Source organism: Canis aureus, chromosome 37, assembly GCF_053574225.1.
Source record: "Canis aureus isolate CA01 chromosome 37, VMU_Caureus_v.1.0, whole genome shotgun sequence".
NCBI lineage: Eukaryota > Metazoa > Chordata > Mammalia > Carnivora > Canidae > Canis > Canis aureus.
This window is the reverse complement of record NC_135647.1, coordinates 13,599,501-13,620,790: the sequence shown is the minus strand read 5'-3', so window position 1 is coordinate 13,620,790 and position 21,290 is coordinate 13,599,501. Positions and strand designations below refer to the sequence as shown.

The 21,290-nt window shown below is 43.2% G+C and overlaps 1 protein-coding gene across 3 annotated transcripts in view; it reads left to right on the top strand.

The window, feature by feature from the left end:
• Positions 1-21,290, top strand: part of SIRT5 (sirtuin 5) — a 37,746-nt gene that overhangs the window by 14,390 nt on the left and 2,066 nt on the right. For 2 of the 3 annotated variants that reach the window (XM_077886424.1, XM_077886425.1), the window contains 4 exons: positions 3,522-3,747; positions 6,886-6,973; positions 8,075-8,128; positions 12,048-12,163. In XM_077886424.1, the coding sequence (XP_077742550.1) occupies positions 3,522-3,747; positions 6,886-6,973; positions 8,075-8,128; positions 12,048-12,163 (484 nt within the window). Of the gene's footprint in view, positions 1-3,521; positions 3,748-6,885; positions 6,974-8,074; positions 8,129-10,079; positions 10,204-12,047; positions 12,164-21,290 lie in introns of all 3 variants that reach the window. The other variant, XM_077886426.1, reaches the window with a different exon arrangement.

Below are 21,290 nucleotides of genomic sequence, written 5' to 3'. Positions count from 1 at the left end.
GAAGGCAGATGCTCCACTGCTGAGCCACTCAGGCGTCCTGTGAAATATATTTTTATCTCATATTGAAAATGCGGCTTCTATGCGGTTCAGGATTGGCTTTAAGAGAGGTATACCTTTAGACTCCATGGTGATTTGAGAAAAAGCAAAGTCATTATATGATAACTTAAAGCAAAAAAAAGGTAAAGGATCTAAAGCTGGAAAATTCAGAGCCAGCAGAATTTGGTTTGATAATCTTAAAAAGAGGTTTGGCTTAAAAAAAAAAAAAAAAAAAGCCAAGCTAACAGGAGAAGTAGCTTCTGCCAGCCAAGAGGCAGCAGACAAGTTCCCAGACCCCATTAAGAAGATCTTTGAGGAGAGAATATGTCTGCCTACACAGGTTTTTAATATAGACAGAGTGCCCTGTTCTGGGGGAAAAATATGCTACGAAGGATGTTTATTAGTAAGAAAGAGAAGTGATGCCAAGATTTAAGACAGGAAGGGATAGGCTAATTCTACAGTTTCATACAAATGCAGTCAGGTTTCTTTCTTTTTTATTTTTATTTTTGAAAGATTTTATTTATTTATTCATGAGAGACAGAGAGAGGCAGAGACACAGGCAGAGGGAGAAGCAGGTTCTATGTAGGGAGCCCGAGGTGGGACTCATCCCAGGTCTTCAGGATAATGCCTTGAGCTGAAGGCAGCGCTAAACCACTGAGCCACCCAGGCTGCCCTGCAGTCAGGTTTCTGATCAGGACAGCCCTTATCTATAAAGCTGATAACTCCCCAAGTTTTCAAGGGAAAAGATAAATAGCAGGTGCCAGTCTTGGTTGTAGAAGAAGGAGGCCTGGACAACAAGAATCCTGTTTCTGGATGGGCCCCATTAATGAAGTACCTTGCTAATAAGAGACTGCCTTTTAATGTTCCTTTGATATTGGACAATGCCCCTGGCCACCCAGAAGCCCATGAGTTCAACACTGAAGGCGTCAGACTGGTCTACTTGTTCCCAAACACAATATCTCTAATTCAGCCTGTAGGTCAAGGGGTTATAAGGACCTTTAAGGCTCATGAAACACAGTGCTCTATGGAAAGGATTGTCAACACTGTGGAAGGGTACCCTGATACAACATCATGAAAGTCTGGAAGGATTATGCTAGTAGAGATGGCATCATTAGAGAAGAAGCTGTGAAAGCCGTCAAGCCCAAAACAATAAATTCTTTTTTTTTTTTTTAAGATTTTATTTATTTATTCATTCATGAGAGACGCGCGCACACACACACACACACAGAGAGAGAGGCAGAGACACAGGCAGAGGGAGAAGTAGGCTCCATGCAGGGAGTCTGATGCAGGACTCTATCCCGGGACCCTGGGATCACGACCTGAGCCAAAGACGGACACTCAACCACTGAGCCACCCTAGTGCCCCTATCTTTTATTTTTTGATGTCTACTGTTAGTCATATGTATAACATCTATAGTCTTTTGTATCGTATATAAGAATATTGATGTAGGCCCTGACAGATGATTTCTGGTGTAAACAGACAACATATTTTCGGTATTGATCCGTACAGGACAGCACTGTAAATGTATTTTCTCTTCCTTACAATTTTCTTAACATTTTCTTTTTTTCTAGTGTACTTTATTGTAAGAATACATTATATAATACATATAACATACAAAATATGTGTTACTTAACTGTTGATGTTATCGGTAAGGCTTCCAGTCGACAGTAGAAGCTATTAATATAGTTAAGTTTTGGGGAAGTTAGAAGTTATGCAAGATTTTTGACTGCACAGAGGTTGGTGCTCTTAACCCCCACGTTGTTCAAGGGTTAACTGTACATGTAATAAAACTCACCGATTTGAAGTGTATATTCAATCAATGAGTTTTAACAAGTGAGCCAACACCCACCATCCTGGTTACAGTGTACCATTAGACCCTTAGGCACCGAGCCTCCTCCCCTCCCCTGGCCTAGGAAATCCCTAGTTTGGAAATGTAGATTTTGTCAGTTCATTGCTCTGTCCCCAGCTCCAGAACTCTGGCACATGTAAGTGCTTAGTAGACCTTTGTTGGTTGAATGAAGGTCATCATAAATAGTTACTTCAGTCATGAATTCCAGATTTAGTAGGTAGGTTCTTGTTAAGTGAAGTGTTGATGAACCTACCTTTCCTTCCCTACTAAATGCCTCGGGCTGGCAAATGTTTGGGATTTGTCACCTTTCTGCTGTCCTTAGATGAGCCTACGGATGTAGATGTGAGGATTGTTGCCTTAAAGGTGAAGGAGGGGAGGAAGAAGAGCAGAGGGTTTTTTTTTTTTTTTTTAAGATTTTATTTATTTATTCATGAGAGACACAGAGATAGAGAGGCAGAGACACAGGCAGTGGGAGCAGGAGCATGGAGCAGGGAGCCCGACGCGGGATTCGATCCTGGGTCTCCAGGATCAGGCCCTGGGCTGAAGGCAGCGCTAAACCACTGAGCCACCAGGGCTGACCGAGTATAGGGTTCTTAGGGTCCCACAAGACAGAGGAGCCACACAGAGTAGTCCCTGAATTAGAGAAGCAGTGGGTGTGGGCCTAGAGGGCCTCAGGGTCTCTCCTAGAGGAGAGAAGTGGTGAGTAGTGTCAAAGCAGCTCAGATTTTGTGGGGAAGCAAAGAAGTCAACAGAATGTGTTTGACTCCAGCTGTGTTCCAAGGACACACGTACACTAGTTCATGTGCCACCCGTAAACCGTGTCAGGCCACTTGTGTTCTGAGTGGAGGGCAGGAAGCCAGTCCAGGGTGGATGTGGATAATCTGCAGCATAGACGTTTGCTCCCCCTTCATTCCCCAGATGAAGGCTGACACTACTGCTAGGTAGAAGGGTGACCTTTATAGTCAAAGAAAACGTATAATACCAGCACCGCCACAGTCCAGATAGGGAATGCTTCAGTTCTTGCCAGAGCTTCCCCTGTGGCCCTCTCCCCATCGGCTTGCAGTTCCAGATGACAGCTACTCTCCTACCTTTCACTACAATGGAGGATTTTCTCTCCCAGAAGAGGAATCATCCTTTAAAAATATATTTTTAAATATTCTGTTAACACGTATGCTCTTTTATATGTGTAGTTGTGTGTATCTGTGTAGCTATAATCATAAAAAACTCAACTGTGACCGTTACACCTCAGGTGGGCATTTTGCATCATACTTTTTTCCCCTAGATAAATGAAATTGACTTTCAGTATTTTAGGGCTCCATGAAAAAACAGATTCAACCTAAATCCCTCTCTGGCATTACTTTGCTTCGTGTCCATAAGGTTCTTGACTGGTAAATGGGACAGTTTGCGATATCCCTGCCTATTAAGTGGAGAAATTAAAACCGATTTCTCCAGGGTCCCCTGTTAGTCCAAGATTGGGGCTCAGCCTGGTGCCCGGAGCCCTGTCCCGAGTGGGGACGTCCGTGGGCCTGTGGTAGGTGTGCTGCAGCCTGCCCCCTCCCAGCGCTGCCCGCTGCCATGGTTCGGAGCGCCTGTGTGTCCCGCCCTCTCTGACTCCTGCCTCTTCTCTCACCCCCAGGACCTGGCCACCCCTCAGGCTTTTGCACGAAACCCTTCCCTGGTGTGGGAGTTCTACCATTATCGGCGGGAGGTCATGCTCAGCAAGGAGCCAAACCCCGGGCACCTTGCCATTGCTGAATGTGAGGCCCGGCTGCGCGAGCAGGGCCGACGGGTCATGGTCATCACTCAAAACATCGATGAGCTGCATCGCAGGGCTGGCACCAAGAACCTTCTGGAAATCCATGGTGAGGGGCCCTCATGTGGGGGGCAGGACCAGACAACAAAACACACGTCCTGCTGTTTCCCACCTGGACCCACTGTATCAGAATCTGCATTGTTGAGATTTTATTTATTTATTTGACTGAGAGCACAAGCAGGGGGAGCAACAGGCAAAGGGAGAGGGAGAATCAGACTCCCCACTGAGCAGGGAGCCCGATGGGGGACTTGATCCTAGGACCCTGGGCTCATGACCGGAACTGAAGGCAGACATTTTTTTTTTTTTTAAGATTTTATTTATTTATTCATGAGAGACACAGAGAGAGAGAGAGAGAGAGAGAGAGAGTGGCAGAGACACAGGCAGAGGGAGAAGCAGGCTCCATGCAGGGAGCCCGACGTGGGACTCAATCCTGGGGCTCCAGGATCAGGCCCTGGGCTGAAGGCGGCACTAAGCCGCTGAGCCATCTGGGCTGCCCTGAAGGCAGACGCTTAACCGACTGAGCCCCCCAGGTGCCCCCAGAATCGGCATTTGACGAGACGGCGACATGAGGTATCTGGTGTGCACATTACAGGGCAGAGGTGCAAGTGCCCAGCTGAGCTGAGGGGAGAGAAGAGGCTCAGGCTATCGAACAGCTATGGCTTGAACATGAACCACCCGGGAAGAGCCTGGCATTCCTGGGGGTGGCCGTTTACTTTCCGCAGCTTGGGGGCTGTGCAGCCGCTCCACCTGCAAGCCTGGAGGAAGCTGCCAGATCTGGGACCTGCCCTGCAGCAAGCCCACTGAGTCTGTGATGCCTGTGTAGTTTGTCTTACATCCCGCTGGCTTCCCTTCTCTGCATTGGTGACACCCTGCTTCTCCCTCATGTCCTCTTTAACCCTCCCTTTGGGTCTTACCAAAAGTCTAATCAGTCCATTCTCACAAGAGCATGAGCATAAATGGGCATGCGAGATTTCTTCCCCAGGGTGTTTGTATTTAAGGGTCTACAAAACTTGCATCCCAAGGAATGCATTTCTTAACTGTGGAATTTCCAGAAGCAGTGACCCAGTGGGGAATGTTGCTAGTCTCTAGGTATGCAGTGAAGTTGCACATTTTGGCCTGAGATAATGGCAGTTGAGCAGGGTTCACTTGGGGCCGGTCTCACTTTCGTGTCCCAGCAGTAGTCGGCCACCTGCTGACTGAGTGCCTTATTGACACCTTCTTCGACTGGGTCTGTCCATGTGGTTCTTCTCATTTCTTTGCAGTGTCAGAATGTAAGTGGTGTCACTTGCCATGTATAAATGCATAAAATGCAGATGTTAACACCTATCTTACAGTTTTAAGGATTAAATAAGATAGGGATGCCTTGGTGGCTTAATGGTTGAGCATCTGCCTTTGGCTCACGGTGTGATCCCGGATTCCCGCAATCGAGTCCCACAACGGGCTCCTTGCATGAAACCTGCTTCTCCCTCTGCCTCTTTCTCTGTGTCTCTCGTGAATAAATAAATATTTTTTAAAAAAGGATTAAGTAAGATAATATGTGCATCTTAGTTGGGACTTGGGGGTTGCAGATAATTAGAACTCTCTTCCAATTTAGGTGAAAACAAAAGAAAACCCTTCCTTTCATCAAGCTAAAGATGCCACCAATTTTAGGGTGCATCATACCCAGCGTGGGGCTTGAACTCACAACCCCGAGATCAAGACCTGAGCTGAGATCAGAGTTGGATGCTTGACTGACTGAGCCACCCAGGCACCTCAAGATCCATCACATTTTTTTTTTTTAAAGATTTTATTTATTTATTCATGAGAGATGGAGAGAGGGGCAGAGACATAGGCAGAGGGAGAAGCAGGCTCCCTGCAGGGAGTCTGATGCAGGACTTGATCCCAGGACCCCAGGATCATGACCCAAGCCGAAGGCAAACACTCAATCACTGAGCCACCCAGGTGCCTCGATTCATCACTTTAAAAAAAAAAAAAAGATTTATTTATTTATTTATTTATTTATTTATTTATTTATTTATTTATGATAGACATAGAGAGAGAGAGAGAGAGAGAGGCAGAGATACAGGAGGAGGGAGAAGCAGGCTCCATGCCGGGAGGCCGACGCGGGACTCGATCCCGGGACTTCAGGATCGCGCCCTGGGCCAAAGGCAGGCGCCAAACCGCTGAGCCACCCAGGGATCCCCCGATTCATCACATTTTTAATGTGAACCTTATGAAGAAAATAGTCTGCCAAAACCATGATATTTTATTATCCTTTAGAATTGTTATTTTGTACTTACAGGAATGGTTTGTTAAAACTTACCTAGACACAGATTTTTAGCACCTATATTGCGCTTTTGCATATAAAACACAAAATGTGAGTGAAATAAAGTGACCCAGCTTGTTTGTATCACTTGCAAATGACTCCGAGGCGTCAGTGACTGTCTTCTGTGCATGCCATCGAGGGGATTGGTGATGCAGCATTCCGTAAAAGGCTTCATCTCCTTGTCTTTGGGTTCCCTTCCAAGCTGCTGACACACATCCAAAGTCTGATACCGAGCCTTTCTAGATCTTACCCAGAGGCGTCAGTGGAAGAGTTACAGACAATAACTAGGACTCATTTTCCTCCTCAAATGGTCCTTCAATGGTTCGTTGGCGTAAATGGCCAGGGCTCGCCTTCGTTCCATCAGGCCACCAAGAATAACACCCAAACCGCTGCACATCTCACCCGTCATCGTTACCCTTCAGCAGGTGTGTGATCGCAGGCTACAACAGCCCCCTCATGTCCTGCATCTGGCCTGGTGACAGTCGTAGGACACCTGGAATTTCAGAGATGCTTACGTGGGGGAAATGGCTGTAGTAAAACTGACAAAATAAGTATATTGTCTCATAAAACTGAGAAGTCCTGACGTGGAGATGATATCCTTAGCAGACTGTCCTTTCTGTCCTTGAGTCCCACTCTTATTCCCCAGGCTTTGTTCACTCTGAGTAAAACCTCACTTCTCCTCCTGCCCTTTGAGTCCAGGAGGCAGATGCTCTTAGCTTCTTCAGGACTGCTATATGCCTTTGTATTTCCCTTCATACCCAGAGCAAGCCCATTTGTTAAAATGAACATATAAAAACTAGATTATTTTGTACCCATTTAGACATGGAGACAATTGCTCTTGATTATACTCAGTTCTGGTCTTGTTTAATTTGTGTTTTTCAGGGAGCTTATTTAAAACGCGATGTACCTCTTGTGGAATTGTGGCTGAGAATTACAAGAGTCCAATTTGTCCAGCTTTATCAGGAAAAGGGTAATTATACTGCCCTACAGAATGAGTGTGTATTATTTCCTCTTTTAAGTTGAGCATGAATGTAAGGAAATTAAACATTAGCCTAGGAGTCCCATGGATATTTGTGAGAAATAAGACTAGATACAGTGCAGCCATGTGATGAAAGAAATGTCTTGCTCAAAATTTACAGTGCTAAGTGAAAACCACAGGATCTAATTCTTATCTAATACTATAATATGATTCCAACACACACACACACACACACACACCCCCTTCATGTTGGCATGTCTATATATAGGTAAAAGACCAGAGGAAAATACAACCAAATATTATTAGCAGTGATTATTAAGAGTGGTGGGATTATGGGAAATTTTGATTTCTTCTTTTTTTTTTTTTTTTTTTGATTTCTTCTTTACATCTTTCTAGAACTTCCTAACAATTCTATGATGAACAAGTACTATTATTATAATTAGGGAAGAAAATAAGAGTAGACTTGGAATATTGAGAAAGTTTTTACTTGGCCATTTTATTTTTTTAAAAAGATTTATTTATTTATTTATTTATTTATTTATTTATTTATTTATTTATTTATTTATTTATTTATTTGACAGCACAAGCAGAGGGGAATAGCAGAGAGAGGGGCAGAGGGAGAGGGAGAAGCAGACTCCCCACTGAGCAGGGACCCTGACACGGGGCTTGATCCCAGGACCCTGAGATATGACCTGAGCTGAAGGCAGATGCTCAACCGACTGAGCCACCCAGGCGCTCCTTACTTGGCCATTTTAAATCAGTATAAATTACACAAGTAATATATCAGTACAGTATTGTAGCAGAAGATTCAAGTTATGATGACGTATACAGTGCATATCATGAAACTCCCCTTTAACATACCGGCTGCTCCATCCCCTCTCCACATACAAGTTCCCTCTCTTGAGATATAATCACCAGTAGTTAATTGTTTGGCATCTGTCCTTCTAGTCCCTTGTAAGTCAGCATGCATTAATTATGGGTTTTGTACTATATGCTGCCAGGCAAATATGCAGACTTCTTGGGTTGTGTTATCTCTTTGTTCTTTGATTATACCAAAGACATTGTTTCTTGTTCTCCTGTTACTTACTTCAGTGCTCCAGACCCTGAAGCTCAAGATGCCAGAATCCCAGTGGAAAAACTTCCCCGGTGGGTACAAAAGCTTTGATCAGTGTTTGGTTTTCCAGATTTCCAGAGATTCCTCTCCTCTCCCTCTTCTCTCCCTCTCCTCTCCCTCTCCTCTCCCTCTCCTCTGCCTCTCCTCTCCCTCTCCTCTCCCTCTCCTCTGCCTCTCCTCTCCCTCTCCTCTGCCTCTCCTCTGCCTCTCCTCAGGCAGAGACACAGGCAGAGGGAGAAGCAGGCTCCCCGCAAGGAGCCCAATGTGGGACTCTGTCCCCGAACCAGGATCACGCCCTGAGCCGAAGGCAGACACCCAACCGCTGAGCCACCCAGGTGTCCCAGAAAGATTATTTTTATGTCAGTTTTTCAAAACCATATGTTACCACAGTGTTTCCTAAAATATTTCATAGAGCACTAGATCCATGCGATATTGATGGGCATTACATGAAAAAAACACATGTTATGTGCTAAAGTAAATATAGAAATCACATATTAAACAAAGTCAAAGTATGTTTGCTTTACTGCAGGACTTCTCAGAGCATTTAATATGCTGAAATACACTGTTTCTTTTATTTTTTTTTAAAGATTATATTTATTTGTGAGAAGTGGGGGTAAGACAGAGACAAAGGGAGAAGCAGGCTCCTTATGGAGCAGGGAACCCAATGTGGGACTCCATCCGAGGACCCTGGGATCATGACTGGAGCCAAAGGCAGACATTTAACCGACTGAGCCATCCAGGTGCCCCACAGTTCCTCTTTAAAAAGTGGTTATAATATGTTAATATTTCACCAGTTTATTTAATCACAGAACCCTTTTTATGATTCTTAGTAAGGATTTTCAGTAACAAATTCTAAAGTTTGATCTAAAACAGTAAGGAATCCTGGTCAGTTCTTTAGTAGGAGGTTGTTGTGATGAAAATGATGTTTGGAGGATTATTTTAGAAGCAGTATGTAAGAGGACCTAGAGGTAGTAGGGAGTGAAAGATGAGAGGTTTTTAGTAATTGACACTGAAGAATGTGGCTGTGGTCAGGGCAAGAAAAAGGTGCCTCTGAGGAAACAGGAAAGGAGGCCATTGATGAGACTAGCATGTGGTTGGGGTGTTAGAGGCAGGTCTGAGCCTGGTTCCTCCCAGGCAGCCACACAATGTGTGCTGTAAAGTAGCTGGGAAAGAGGAGCCTCTGTTAAAACTCAAAATCCAACTGAGTCAATGTTGGAGATCCCTTTGGCTTTATCTGAGATTCATGCGTCAGGCAGCTGACAGAAAACAGACAGAAAGGAGCCCCAAGGAGCCACACAATGGAAGACTTATAGGCTGGAGGAGGCAGGGAAAGGAGGTTTTTTAAGCAAAGAGGGAATTGTTTCAGGCAAAGTCACCTTCCTTTAAGGCGCCCAAGGGGGTGTTTCAGGCAAATTACCCCAGTAGTGCTGACCAGGTCATTCCACATTGACTGGTTAAAGGTCATATTCCCCAGAGAGCCTGAAGTTGCAGCCAGGTTAGGTATGAAGTCTTGGTTTGCTGGCGTGGGGCTTAGCACAAGTGACTCCAATTTGGATCTGTTGTCTGTCCTTTTTCTTTTTTCTTTTCTTTTCTTTTCTTTTCTTTTCTTTTCTTTTCTTTTCTTTCTTTTCTTTTTTTTTTTTTTTTGAGATTTCATTTATTTATTCATGAGAGATACAGAGAAAAAGGCAGAGACATAGGCAGAGGGAGAAGCAGGCTCCTCGTGGGGAACCCAGGACCCTGGGATCATGACCTGAGCCAAAGGCAGATGCTTAACTAACCACCCAGGCACCCCTAAAATGAGTACTTTATATTCAGGATAAGCTCACATGGTCTGAAAGGGGAGGAATACAGGATAAGAAGGTTCAGAGCCACCTATCTGGACAGACTGGATTTGGGGTAGCCCCTAGCCTTCCCGTGACCCACCTGGGCAGACCTGGCAGGGCAGGTGTCAGGGTTGGGTGAAGAATACTGTTCTTACAGGTGTGAAGAGGCAGGGTGTGGGGGCCTGCTGAGACCTCACGTCGTGTGGTTTGGAGAAAACCTGGATCCTGCCATTCTGGAGGAGGTTGACAAAGAGCTGACCCTCTGTGACTTATGTCTAGTGGTAGGTCTCTCCTTTCCCCGATCCTTGAGATTTTCTGGAACACTGGAACTGGGATGGAGTTTGTTGTATTTTCCCTCCCTCTTTCCCTCCCTCCCTCTCCTGCCCTGTCCACCCTCCCCTGCCTCGTTCCCTTTCCTTCCTTCTCCCTTCTGATTTGTGTGTGGAGAGATTTTGTGGTACCCTACAGAAAAATGAACTAAATGAATATGTATTAATCTTAAACATGAAACTGTGTAGGACCATATCTTGGGCTTCACAAAGCCCCTCTCCCCATCCAAAAAAGAAAGAAAAAAAGAAAACAGTATGTTATTGCATGAAAGTACTACATGCTCATTATTAAATTTGAGAAAATACAAAAAGTACAAAATTATAAAGAGGAAATTAGAAATCACCAATAGCTCTACCATCCAGAAAAAGCCACTGTTAGCATTTTAGTGTATTTTTTTCCTAGATCAGAAGTGAGAAATTGTGGCCTGTGGGCCAGATCTGGGCTGCCACTTGTTTTTGTAAATAAAGTGTTATTGGAACACAGCCATGTCCATTCTTCTGTGGGTTGTCTATGGCTGCTTTCACGCTCTAATGGCAGAGTTGACTATTTGTGATGGAGACTGTGGCTTACAAAGCCTTAAAAAATTCCTATCTGGTCCTTTACAGAAACACATTTGCCCACCCTTGGTCTAGATCTTTTCTCATGCAGATGTATACATATTGTTTAAAATTCAAAAATGGGCTCAGATGGTATGTTCTGTTTTGAAACAACTTTATTCGCGTAGCAATTCACTTAGCATATTTCACATTAGTACATCCACAGATCTGCATCATCTTTTAATTGGCTGCATGGCGTTCTATTTCCTGGATATAAAATGAGATACTTAACCAATCCTCTCTTTTTGGACACTTAGGCCATTTCACATTTTCATATCTTAAATAATGCTGTGGTGAATATTCTTAGACATAACTTCTTAGTATGCTCTTCAGATCCTTTCCTTAGGACATATTTTCCTAAAAGTGGAATTAATTGGACGACGGGTATGCATATTTGAGAATTTCCTTAACATGTCTTTAAAAACAGAAGCACATTCTCTTGGGTGTGTATTCATCCAGCCAGTATTTATTGAGTGCATTCCAGTGTAGCATCAGTGCTCATGACTGAGGGTCAAATGAGAAAAGCTGGTTTGTACAGTGTGTTCTGGTCTTTCCTTTTTTTTTTTTTTTTTTTTTTTTTAATGATAGTCACACAGAGAGAGAGAGAGAGAGGCAGAGGCAGAGGCAGAGGGAGAAGCAGGCTCCATGCACCGGGAGCCCGACGTGGGATTCGATCCCGGGTCTCCAGGATCGCGCCCTGGGCCAAAGGCAGGCGCCAAACCGCTGTGCCACCCAGGGATCCCTGGTCTTTCCTTTCTTGAAAAGCACATTTGTAAATACATATTTGTAGGGAAGAACCTGAAAGAATATGTATCAAAATGTGAACAGTTGTTATCTTGGGGTAGTAGGATTATGAATGACACATACGTTTTTTTTTTTTTTAATTTCTAATGTTAAAAAAAGGGGGGCATAGATTATTGGCATCACCTCCTAGAGCAGAAACGAAACTGAGTCAGTGATCTGCCATTTCTCTCCATTTGTGCTACATTTTTTCTAGCACAATCTTTTCTAGTGATCAACCAAAAGGATATCTCCTAACTTCCCATCTCTCCCTTGGAAGCTTCCCAGTGATCCCATGTAGCTTAGTTTCCCTCACATCCAGACCCACAAACCTGCCTGAGCTTATGTAAGGTTTTCTGAGAATGTTTCTTCTGCCCAAAGTGTGGTCATTCATCCGTTTCCATTCCTTTGCTTTGTAGGTGGGAACTTCCTCTGTGGTTTATCCTGCTGCCATGTTTGCACCCCAGGTGTCTGCCCGGGGAGTGCCAGTGGCCGAATTCAACATGGAAACCACCCCAGCCACCAACAGATTCAGGTACAGGGATTACCAAGGTGGGAGATGGAAGGTACTAAGCAGATTGAGAGGTGTCATCTGAACAGACCTTACCCACTGTTCTCATTAAAAAAAAAAAAAAAAAAAAAGACACAGAGTTTATGTTTTCTAATTTGGTCTATAGTTGCTTTGATGGAAGAACAAAGTATCGTTAACTGTAGACCAAGGCAGCTATGTCTTTTCCCAGGGAAATTGCCTTAGGGCTTTTGTTGTTCATATTTTGAAACTTCTTTGATGAACATTTTGAAAGTTCTTTGATTCCGTAGCCTTGACTTTCATTTGCATTTTTCAGTGAGAGCTGGTAATGGCATTTAGGTGTAGGTGAGTTGAATACCCAGCACTTAGTCAGGGAGATGCCCGTGCAGACCTCTGTCACCCACTGTTCTCCCTGGGCAGTGGCCAAATATCTCCTGAATATCCTTAATATTAGACTTGGGGCCATGTCGTGGTGCTGATCCTATCACCCATATTTGCGTGGAAAGTGGAGACCATCAGACAATGCGTTTTTAGTCATTCTGAATTGTTTTATGCTCAGCTTCATTTTGCTTTCTTTTTTTCACGCTGTTTTGCTGCTGTTGTTGTCATTTTAAAGATTTTATTTATCTATTCATGAGAGACACAGAGTGGCAGAGACACAGGCAGAGGGAGAAGCAGGCTCCCTGTGGGGAGCCCTATGCAGGACTTGATCCCAGGACCCCGGGATCACAACCTGAGCCAAAGGCAGATGCTTAATCACTGAGTCACCCAAAGCCCCTTTGCCCTGGCTGTTTTGTCTTCCCTTTATTTTAATTTCTATATTTTTTTATCAGTTGGCTCCATTCCTTTCTAGAATAAGGTAGAACATAAATAACTCCTAAAGAAATATGAATAAATAAAATATAAAACTTCACTAAAACTTGTTATCATTACATTAGCCAGTGGTTGTCATGTCAACTACATATTTAAAAAGTATGACTGGGTACCAGCCATGAGATTCTGATGTAACTGGTCTCATGTGTAGCCTGGGCATTTTGATTTCAATAAACTTCCTCAATGATTCTGATGTGGAGCCGGGATGAGGACCAGCATTCTGAGTCCTCAGTGGGATAAAAAAAAAAAAAAATATTCCATAGACTGTGTGTAAATATACTTGATGATCCTCTGCAGCTGGGCTGACTGAATCTGATCTCCTCCGTCTGTTTTAGTCAGTATGTTTGTGTCCTCAGTCCACTTCTTCATTTGTGTGTAAGTGGTAGGAAGTAGGAAGACATTCTCTTAAAAAATTGCCTTCTATGTAAAACCGATTCTTTGAAAACTATACAGTAAAAGAAATGAAAAGATCTAAGTCTGTCGAAGGACCTTCATGTCCTTGGACCAGACACTATTGTTAAGATGGCAGCACTCCCCAAGTTGAGTTACAGGTATAGCTGGTCTCTATCAAAATTGCAGCTGGCCTCTTTGCTAAAATTGGCAAGGTGATCCTAAAAGTCATATGGATGCATGGGAGCCAAAATAGCCAAAACAGAGAGAATGATGAAGTTGAAGAACTCACACTTTGCAGTTTCAAAAGTTATTAGGAAGTTAGTTTATTAAGACAACATGGTGCTGACATGAGGATAGACATCTACATTAGTGGGGCTGAATTGAGAGTTCAGAAATAAACCCTCAATCTATGGCCACCTGATTTTTGGAAAGGGTGTGAAGACAATTAAGGGAAAGAGTAGCCTTTTTTTTTTTTTTTTTTAAGATTTTATTTATTTGAGAGAGAGAGTGAGAGAAAACATGAACAGGGGATGAGGAGAGGGAGAAGCAGGCTCCCCATCGAGCAGGGAGCCTGATGCGGGACTCCATCCCAGGACCCTGAGATCATGACCTGAGCCAAAGGCCAACACTTAACCACCTGAGCCACCCAGGTTCCCCAAGAGTAGCCTTTTTAACAAATGGTTCTGGAATGGCTGAATTGTCACCTGCAAAAGAATGAAATGAGACTCCTTCTTCATACCACATATAAAAATTAACCCAAATGAACGATAGACCTAACTATAAAAGCTAAAAGTATAAAATACTTAAAAGTAAGTTTTTGTGGCCTTTAGTTAGTAAAAGCCTCTATGACATGACATCAAAAGCACAAAAAACATAAGATAAGGGGGTAAATTTCCATCAACACTAGAAACCTCTTTACTTCAATAGGCCCCATCAATAAAGTGAAAAAACTCATGAAATGTGAGGAAATATTTGCATGTCTAGGGACCCCAGGGTGGCTCAGCGGTTGAGCATCTGCCTTAGGCCTGGGGCATGATCAGGAGGTTCTGGGATCGAGTCCAGCATTGGGCTTCTTGCATGGAGCCTGCTTCTCCCTCTGCCTGTGTCTCTGCCTCTCTCTCTCTCTGTGTCTCTCACGAATGAATAAATAAAATCTTAAAAAAAAAGAAATATTTGCAAGTCTAATATTTGTATGGGACTTGCATTCAGAATCTATAAAGAACTCTCACATTTCAATAATAAAAAGACAAATTGTCCAATTTAGAAATGGGCCAAATATTTGAACAGACATTTTTCTAATCATATACACATGGTCAATAAACATATTGAAAATATGCTGGGGCAGCCCTGGTGGTGCATCGGTTTAGCATCGCCTGTGGCCCAGGCTGTGATCCTGGGGAGTCAGGATCAAGTCGAATGTTGGGCCGCCTGCATGGAGCCTGCTTCTCCCTCTCCCTGTGTCTCTGCCTCTCTCTCTCACTCTCTGTGTGTCTCTATGAATAAATAAATAAAATCTTAAAAAAATATGCTGAATATTATTAAATTAGGGAAATGTAAATTAAAACCACCATGAGATTCCACTTAACAGTCACTAGGATGGCTATGATTAAAACAAAACAAAACAAGTATTGGTGAAGAAACTCAACCCCTCATCTGTTGCTGGTGGAAATGTACAATGGTGCAGCTGCGTTAGAAAACAGCCGGGCAGTTCCTCAAAAGGTTAAATGCAGATTTAACATATGACCCAGCAATTCTCGTTGGTATATAGCCAAGAGAAATGAGAACATGTGTTTGCACAAAAATGTGAATGTTCATAGCAGCATCATAATAATCAAAAAGCAGGAACAATCTAAATGTCCTTCATTTGATTAGTGAATATATGAAATTTCATATATACAATGGAATATTACTCAGCCGTAAAAAAGAATGATGTACTGATCCATGCTACAACATGAATAACTCTTGAAAACATTATACTAAGTGAAAGAAGCCAGACACACAAGACCAGAAATCCTGTGATTCCATTTATTTGAGAAATCCAGAAATCAACAGAGACTCCAAATAGATGTGTGGTTGTCTAGGGTTTGGGTAAGGAAGAATGAGAAGCGTCTGGTTTTGTTTTAAGATTTTATTTATTTATTCATGAGAGACACAGAGAAAGGCAGAGACATAGGCAGAGGGAGAAGCAGGCTCCCTGTGGGGAGGCTGATGTGGGACTCAATTCCAAGACCCTAGGATCACAACCTGAGCAGAAGGCAGATGCTCAACCACTGAGCCACCCAGGTGCCCCTGGGAAGTGTCTGTTAGTAGGGAGAGGTTTCTTTTTGGGGTGATGAAAATGTTTTAAAGTTGATTGTGGTGATGGTTGTACAATTTTGTGAATATACTAAGAAAAAAACCATTAAATTATACATTTTAAACAGGTTATGTGTGATTTTTTTTTTAAGATTTATTTATTTATTCATGACGAGACAGAGAGAGAGAAAGAGAGAGTCAGAGGCACAGGCAGAGGGAGAAGCAGGCTCCATGCAGCATGGAGCCTGATGTAGGACTCGATCCCGGGACTCCAGGATCATGCCCTGGACTGAAGGCAGGCGCTTAACTGCTGAGCCACCCAGGGGTCCCCGATTATGTGTGAATTATATCTCAATAAAGCTGTCCTATTAAAAATTAACTTCCCTTCTAACTTATCCCCTGAAAAATAGATGAGAGGCCTCTAATATGCACTGTGGCGTGCATGTTTAGCACCAGGGCTAGCATGCATCCTGAAAAGGAACATCAGAGCCAGACAACACTGGCCCCTCATCTGTTTGAAAGAGCATCAGAATCCTCCAAGAGGAGGAAGGAATCAACTTTCTGAAGAAGGACGTGAGGTACATCCCCAGTCCCTTCTAATGTGGTTGATTTTTAGTCATATGCTCTCCAGCTCACCTCTACTAAGTATGAAAAATGAAGACAAATCATCATGGTAGGGAAGTAACAAAATGCAGGTGAGGAAAAAGAAGAAAAGGAGACTGCTTCCACAGCCCAGAGCTGGCCTCTACCCCTTATGCCTGGGACAACCCAGCAGGTACTGGGCATCCGTTGTGTGTGTCTTCCTGTGAGAGGAACATAGTTCTCCTGCAAGTTAGGAAGAGAATTGTGGCCTATAGTATCATTTCACAAGTTGGCCCTCTTAGGGGCGCCTGGGTGGCTCAGTGGTTGAGTGTCAGCCTTTGGCTCGGGTCGCGATCCTGGGGTCCTGGGATCGAGTCCCACCTCAGGCTCCCTGCATGGAGCCTGCTTCTCCCTCTGCCTCTCTCTCTCTCTCTGCATCTCTCGTGAATAAATAAATAAAATCTTTAAAAAAAAGAAACTTTGATCAAATTTTTCTTACCAGTGTAACTGTCCCGTGAACGATCATGCTTTTATGCAGAAGTCATCAGGCTGGCACCGAGAAGAGATGTAGGTGATTTTCTTACCCTTCTCAACTTTTCAAACAGGGAGCCAGGCCTAGAGTGATGGAGTTTTCTAATGCACAGTTTAATAAAGGCAGGATTTTCTCTTACATGTCACGTGCAATAGATTTTGGTTGAATTTTACACTAGGTCAGGGCTCAGCAAACTGCTTCTTGTAGACCGACTTCACTCACAGTGTATTTGTAAATAAAGTTTTATTGGAACTCGGCCATGGCCATGTGTTTAGGTATTGTCCACGGCTACTTTGGCCCTACAACAACAGAACTGAGACATTGCCACAGTGTCAGCCTGCAAAGCCTAAAAGATGTTCTCTGGCTCTTTACAGAAAAAAAATTTCCCAACACCTCTTCTAGGTTAATGAGAGAAATGACAACTGGTGGAATAACACTTTTTTTTTAACCTGATTTTCTTTATTACTTAAACAGGGAGTAGGGATGCTGCCTACACTTCAAACTTGGATCTCACGGGACTGCTTAGACCTTGTTCAAGTTGTTTAGACTCCTTGCCCCAATTCTAATTTAGAGACAGAGTCACAGAATTTGCCTCCCATTAAAATGTATTATTAATATTTTCAAGGTGTTAATTAGTTCCAGTTTTGTTTTTGTCATTTTTGCCATGCCTGATGGTTGTGTGTCAGATGATTTCTGACAAGCCATTATAGTTAGAGTAGATCCTACTCTAGATTTGGCTTCAGGGTTTTATTTTATTTTATTTTTTTAAGATTTTATTTATTTATTCATGAGAGACAGAGGCAGAGACATAGGCAGAGGGAGAGGCTCCCTTATGGGGAGCCTGATGTAGGACTCGATCCCAGGACCCCAGAGATCATGACCTGAGCAGCCAAAGGCAGATGCTCGGCCACTGAGCCACCCAGGCATACCTGGCTTCAAGACTTTGTTATTCAACCCCCGGGTCCTTGGCACATGAGGGTCTGTGCATTTGCTGAGGCAGAAATAGGATTTGTGCTCGCCCAAGAGATGGTACCTTCCAAGCATTCTGGGGCCTCCAGTAACCACCATGTTCACCTTTGAATTTTTCTAAACTTTAGAATTCAGTGGAAATCCACGGATACCTACTAAGTATGTACTCTGTGCGAGACTCTCTGTTCTAGGTGCTCAGGATAGGCTGTATCAGGAAACCAAAAAATCTACTATGATGACATTCTAGTGGCAGAGGCAATCAAAAATAAGCATAATAAATGTGCAAATTCTGTAGCAGGTGAGAAGTTGGGTAGCAGGCTGTAGCAAAAGGCAAAAGTAGAGTTGGAGGTGAGCAAGAGAGATTGCAGGATTCACTTAGGTCATTAGGGTAAGTCCCACTGAGAAGATGTCTGAGTGGGCTTGAAGGACGTAAAGGAGTTAGTTAGCTAAGGAGATTGTCTGGCTAAGAGCTTTCCAGACACAGAGTTTTTGGAACACCTGAGTAGCTCAGTGGTTGAGCATCTGCCTTCAGCTCAGGTTGTGATCCCTGGGTCCTGGGATCAAGTCCTGCATTGGGCTCCCCACAGGGAGCCTGACTCTCTTTCTTCCTATGTCTCTGCCTCTCTCTGTGTCCTCATGAATAAATAAATAAAATCTTAAAAAAAATCCTTCCAGACACAGGACTGTCTGGAGTAGAGCCCTTCCCACTCCCCACTCCCCCCAAGCCACAGCACACCTGGAAGGTGCAAGGGACAGCACTGGAGGTCAGTGTGTATATGTGCTGCCGAAGCAAACACTGGAGGTCAGTGTGGATGGTGTAGCAGGAGGGAGGGAGAGAGGCCAGTCAGTGTGGTCAGGAAGTACCATGTTTCTGCAGGGGGAAGAAGTGCCCCCAAAGAAGGCGACAGCCAGTGGAGTTTATAAGGGGTTTTCAGCTAGAAAATTGTTTTATAGATTGATTTAATTATGTGTTTGCTCAGCAAGAGGGTCAGGAGTTTACTTTTAATTTATGGTTGACCAGTTATAGGAAGTCCAGGGCCCTACCTGGCTGGACTGTCAAAGGGTAGGTGTAAGGACACATGCCTTAACAAAATCCACTTAAAGATATGTAAGAATATTTTATTTATTTAAAAATATTTTCACTTCTAACAAAACTGCATTCATTTATTTTGCTTTGCTTTGTTTGATCCAGCTGAAGGCCTTTTCTGTGAGTAGGGACCTGCCAGATTATGCAGGTTGCCTGTTGTGCATAAATCATGCTCCTGATTCTTCTGGTGTTCCCACATGTCTCTGAAGATAAAAATCACCTCAGCCCTTATTTTGTAAAGGACAAAAGACAGACAACCAAAAAAAAAAAAAAAAAGGAAAGAAAATCAGATTCCAAGGTACTAGTCTAGACTTTCTGATCAGTTATTTCAGGGCTCGAGGAGGACTGTTGGTATATTTGACCAGTGGCCCAGGTGTATCATCTGGGAGTTCTGGGGAATTACTGGATTACAAACTGTGGTTTGGATACTTTTCTGCCTTTTTTTTTTTTTTTCTTTCTCTTTTAAAGTGCAACAAGAAGTTATGAAAAGAAATTTATGAAGTATCCTTCCCCCTAGTCTTTCCCACCTACACTAATTAAATAGAATTATTTTTAGTAACCTGCCATGCCTTTCCAAAGCATACATCAGATGTTCTTAGGAGTAAGCCTCTTATAACAACTGTATTTTTTTGGAGTTTGTTGCATAATTTTTTAAAAGATTTTATTTATTCATGAGACACACACAGAGAGAGAGAGAGAGAGAGAGAGGCAGAGACACAAGCAGAGGGAGAAGCAGGCTCCATGCAGGGAGCCCGACGTGGGACTCAGTCCCAGGTCTCCAGGATCAGGCCCTGGGGTGGAGGCGGCGCTAAACCACTGAGCCACCCGGGATGCCCTGTTGCATAATTCTTATTTAAATTAGATAATTACATTAACCAATAGCAGTGACATGAACATATTCCAGAGTAAACCCAGTGGTCCTGAGTCACCTGCTGTTGGGGAGCGGGGTGCTGTGTGCTATACAGTCTTTTGAGAACAGAAGTCCTCAAGAACTTTTGTTCATGTACCTCTTTCACATTTTTAAATTTCACCTCTAAAATTTTATATAGAAATGGTTGAGAAAGATGTGATTCCAAGTGTCCTGGAAATAAAATATTGACATTTTATAATAAAACCACCATTATGGTTTTAAATAAATCCATTGTGAATGTCACAACTACTCGATACCCACCATCATGTATTTACAAAATACATACACAAACTCTTTTTTAAAAAAAAAGGTTTATTTATTTATTCATGAGAGGCAAAGAGAGAGAGAGGCAGAGACATAGGCAGAGGGAGGAGGCTCCCTGCAGGGAACCCAATGTGGGACTCGATCCCGAATTCTGGATCCTGGGATCATGCCCTGAGCCAAAGGCAGACACGCAACCGCTGAGCTACCCAGGTGTCCCAATACACAAACCTTTTTTAACAGCCTTCATGTTTTTTCCTCCTTGAACATGTATTTCCATTCTACTTTCATAACAAATTTATATTTGTGTAATTTATTTTTATGCTTAAGAATGTTTTGCTGACTACCCTATTATATTTCTGTAGCAAAATATGGTATGAGTCAGTTCTTTTCAATTTCCTTAAAATTTTAAAAATGTTTTATTAAAAGAATTCCTCCAGATTGAACTGTCACTAATAGTAATTTGTGGTATGGCTGTTGACGACAAGTGAATGGTAAATTCTGGTTAATAATTTCATAAAAGTGCAATTGTATTGCAAATGCATCTCTTAATAGATGCACAGGCCGTGAATTTTTCAGATTACTTTGTGTGTCCCTGGATGAGTGTTGGAAGGAGACAGAGTTCACGTGGTTCTAGCCCAATCCACCTGCAGTCACAGATCAGGTCTACCCTAGCTCTCTGTAAATGAGGGAAGCTGCATCCCAGAGGAACATGGTGTGTGTCCCCAAATGTAGGAAAAGGTGCTCTTATAGGATTTGGAGGGAAGGTGGAATTTAGGTGAAATTTAAATGAAGCCATTTTTGGGAGACTGAACAGCAAGCAGTACTGTGTGGGAGTCCAGTGCAGTCTGGCTGGTGGTGCAGGGTCTTGTTTCCCTGGAGACCGCACATCGAAGGTGGATGTGCAACACTGTGCCCAGACACGCCTGTGTGAAGCTCTGCCCCAGGGTTAGAAATCAAGGTTGCTGCTCGGTGGCAAAGTGTGACGTAGGTTCTCCAAGCACATTTATCTTTCACTGCTGTAATTTCTAAAAGCAGTTTCTGATACTTTATGATTTTAGAGAAAATTTCTCCGTGAGTAAAAAAGCAGTAGTCACTCAAAAGATGGGGTTGTTATGATACTTCAGAGCTCATCCTAGGGAAAGAAATACTGTTTCCTATTTGCAGTTGGCTCTATCTGTGTCTCCTAGTCTACCTGGTCCAAGGGAGGGCAGGCTAGATTATTACTGGC